This window comes from Morone saxatilis, unplaced genomic scaffold (genome assembly GCF_004916995.1).
Source record: "Morone saxatilis isolate NCDOM2014 unplaced genomic scaffold, NCSU_SB_2.0 Contig4, whole genome shotgun sequence".
In the NCBI taxonomy this organism is placed as follows: Eukaryota; Metazoa; Chordata; class Actinopteri; family Moronidae; genus Morone; species Morone saxatilis.
Genome location: NW_023339984.1, coordinates 18309642 through 18312824, shown reverse-complemented (window position 1 = coordinate 18312824; position 3183 = coordinate 18309642). Strand labels below are relative to the sequence as shown.

The following is a 3183-nucleotide window of genomic DNA, read 5'->3' as shown; positions in this document are numbered from 1 at the left end:
TCACTTTTACCACATCAAATCTTTTTAACAACTTCAGACCTAACCATAGATATAAAGTTTTTATTATTTTTTTAAAATATTTTTTATGTTTTTATGCCCTTTTTGTCATAAGATGTCATGTGTATTGTCATGTGCATGTGTTCACAATTCAATGGTAACAAAGGTTTAAGTTCACATTTAATTAGAGCCTTTATCACTCTCAAGAGGTTTTGTTGGAGGTTCAATAAGTAGACACTCGTTTGCAGGTGCTTCTGGGAAACAAGAAAATTAGAACAAATTACAGAAACAACAAAACAAATGACAGCCAATGTTTGTCTGTAAATAAAACACACAAACGTAACTCATTTACAGTTCATATAACAGGTAATGAAACCAGACAGAAGGTGTGATAATGAAAGTGACACATTGAGTGGATGATGAGTCCACTTTGAGATAAACCAGACAATCTGAAGGCTCTAAAACGTTTCATCCTATTCCCCCGAATTTCCTGCCCTATCGTCTACTTTCAGTCCGCAGTTTGCCTTTGAACAATAATGCTGTGATTCTTTAGGAAGTCTTGGAGCAATATTTTGTCTTCCAAAAGTTCCTTATAGAGCGATTTCCTCTGAAATGTTGTCGGAGTGAGACTGAGTTTCTTTGGAAAACTGAAAACAGAAAACAGAAAAAAACAGAAATCATTAGTGTGGACTGTAGTGGACGTAGAGCGTTAGCATAGCTTACAGTGTTGATCAATGTTACAGAGCCAGAACTGCTCAAACAAGTTCTCAAGCATCTTTTTAAAATTATTTCTTTGTGCATTTATAGATGTTTAAATGTGATTTATTAGGTTTTGAGTTATGAGACAGATTTTTGACAGAACTTGCATCTGTTGGGCTGTGACTGCATGTTTTTAATTTGTGAACCTCACTGCAAGGTGTCAAAGTTACTTTCTATAATTTGACGTATTGACGTTTTTATACTCACATTTTTAAAAGCCGCCGCCGGCATTCATGTTTTCTCTCGCCCTGTAGGGGATAACAAAGTGATCACACCAAGTTTCTGTGTGAAGATTGGCCAGACGTTGTCTTAATAAAAACAATATTCTTTTCACAAGATGTATGTGACTACTGACCTGACTGACTGTCCTGTCCAGCAGACAGCAGCTCCACTCTGTTGGTCTGGCTCTCTCAGGTGGGAGGTGTTCAGAGCAGAGGCCAGAGACGAACAGCAGCTATCTGACAGCCAGCAGTCAGTTAATCTGAATGAAGACCAGAGAATAAAGCGTGTGACTGGAACAACCTAATTCAACCAGAATGCAGATAGTGAAGCTGCTGTCTGCTGGACTAGAGTCCATGTGGTGGAGCTGCTTTAGATTCTTGAATACAAGAATATGGTTATGTAAATCAAAGATACATTTATATGATGATTACATACTAATAAATCTATAATCAATTATTTAAATTACACTGTCTGACCTGAGAGTCTCCAGTCTACAGTATGGACACTGGTCCAGCAGACAGCAGCTTCACGCCTGCTTTCTGATATACATATAACGTATATATAGAGATATATAATATAAATACATTTATGTAAAACAAAAATACATTTATATGAACATTACACAAAATAAATCTATAATCAGTAACTTAAATTAAGCTGTCTGACCTCAGAGTCTCCAGTCTACAGTATGGACTCAGTCGAGCAGACAACAGCTTCACTCCTGAATCCTTCAGCTTGTTGTAACTCAGGTCCAGATCTCTCAGATAAGAGGGGTTGGACTTCAAAGCGGAAGCCAAGAAACTACAGCTGCTTTCTGACAAACTGCAGAAACTCAGTCTGAACAAAGAACAACACATGTAGTTAGATCATCCAGCAACAAATTATGACACAAATATAAACTACATTACATAAAAGTCTAATATTAAAAGAAAAATAAGGTTAGCTACAAGCCTTTTAAATCATTGCATACATTAAACAAATATCAGATAATAGAATGATTAATACAATGGAATTTTAAAGAGTTTGTTGTGACCACAGTTGCAATCTGAAAACTGGTTGTTCAATAATGTTGGATAGAATTTGGGCCGATAACGAGGCAGTAAGCTTGCATCCATGATTTTATTTCTGTGGGTAAATTTGAAGGCAAGGGGGACAGTGCCAGGAAACAGGAAGGAGTTGATCAGAGACATTGTTGGAAAGTGGTGGTACGTAGTGTAAGAACTGACCTAGAATATTTCTTTAGTAAAGAGCTGAATAAAAAGTTTCTGACCTCAGAGTCTCCAGTCTACAGTGTGGACTCTCCAGTCCAGCAGACAGCAGCTTCACTCCTGAATCCTGCAGCTTGTTGTAACTCAGGTCCAGCTCTCTCAGATGGGAGTGGTTGGACTTCAGAACCGAGGCCAGAGAAGAACAGCTCTTCTCTGACAGGCTGCAGTACCTCAAACTAAATGAGGAAAAACAACTACAACATTTACTCTACTGAACACATTGTGAATGTCTGTCATTTTATATTTTAATGCAGTCACATTTGTTGTTTTTTGATTAGTAAAATAACAGTAAGAACATTCTTTAACTTAAATGCAGGTATATGTGCTCTCAAATGTAAATTTAGATATAGTTTATTTTGTTACAGTAAATGTACATTTAAAAATTGTCATTGCTGGGATACAGGCTGGTGAGTGTGGATCAGCATAACTGACTAGATGTTTGTTCACAGAATTTCTATTGTACTTATTTCAGTATTGAAAGAAAGAATGAACTGTGTGACCTGAGAGTCTCCAGTCTACAATGTGGACTCTCCAGTCCAGCTGACAGCAGCTTCACTCCCAAATCCTGCAGTTTGTTGTTACTCAGGTCCAGCTCTCTCAACTGTGAGGTTTTGGATTTCAGAGCAGAGGCCAGAGAAGAACAACAGCTTTCTGACAGCCAGCAGTCACTTAATCTGAATGAAGAATAAAGAAGTAGTGTGTAACTAGCAAGACTGGAACAGCCATCATCAGAATGCAGATAGTCTGCCAGTAACAGGAAAATTGTACACACAACTCTCAGATATATTTATATAAACATTACACATGTATAACTAATAAATCTTTATATATTCGGAACCATGATAACAGGCTATCTGCTGATTGGATTAGGCATTGCCCTGGTGTATCGAGGAATTCGGAAGACGGTGTCAGCAGTCCACAGCCCCACAAAGCTGCC

At 37.7% G+C, this 3183-nt stretch overlaps 1 protein-coding gene and 1 long non-coding RNA gene across 2 annotated transcripts in view; both read right to left on the bottom strand.

Annotated features, from left to right (window-relative positions):
• Positions 1-30: 30 nt before the first annotated feature.
• On the bottom strand, positions 31-1811 carry LOC118338003. The gene is made up of 4 exons (XR_004797204.1): positions 1645-1811; positions 1112-1237; positions 964-1004; positions 31-644 (listed from the first exon to the last, which is right to left on the bottom strand). It is a non-coding gene; the product is annotated as an uncharacterized LOC118338003 (long non-coding RNA).
• A 406-nt stretch (positions 1812-2217) lies between these two features.
• LOC118337960 (ribonuclease inhibitor-like) overlaps positions 2218-3183 on the bottom strand; it is a 2329-nt gene continuing 1363 nt past the window's right edge. Inside the window, exons 3-4 of the mRNA XM_035675119.1 lie at positions 2747-2920; positions 2218-2422 (exon numbers count right to left, since the gene is read on the bottom strand). Coding sequence (XP_035531012.1) covers positions 2218-2422; positions 2747-2920 — 379 coding nt within the window. The remainder of the gene's footprint in view (positions 2423-2746; positions 2921-3183) is intronic.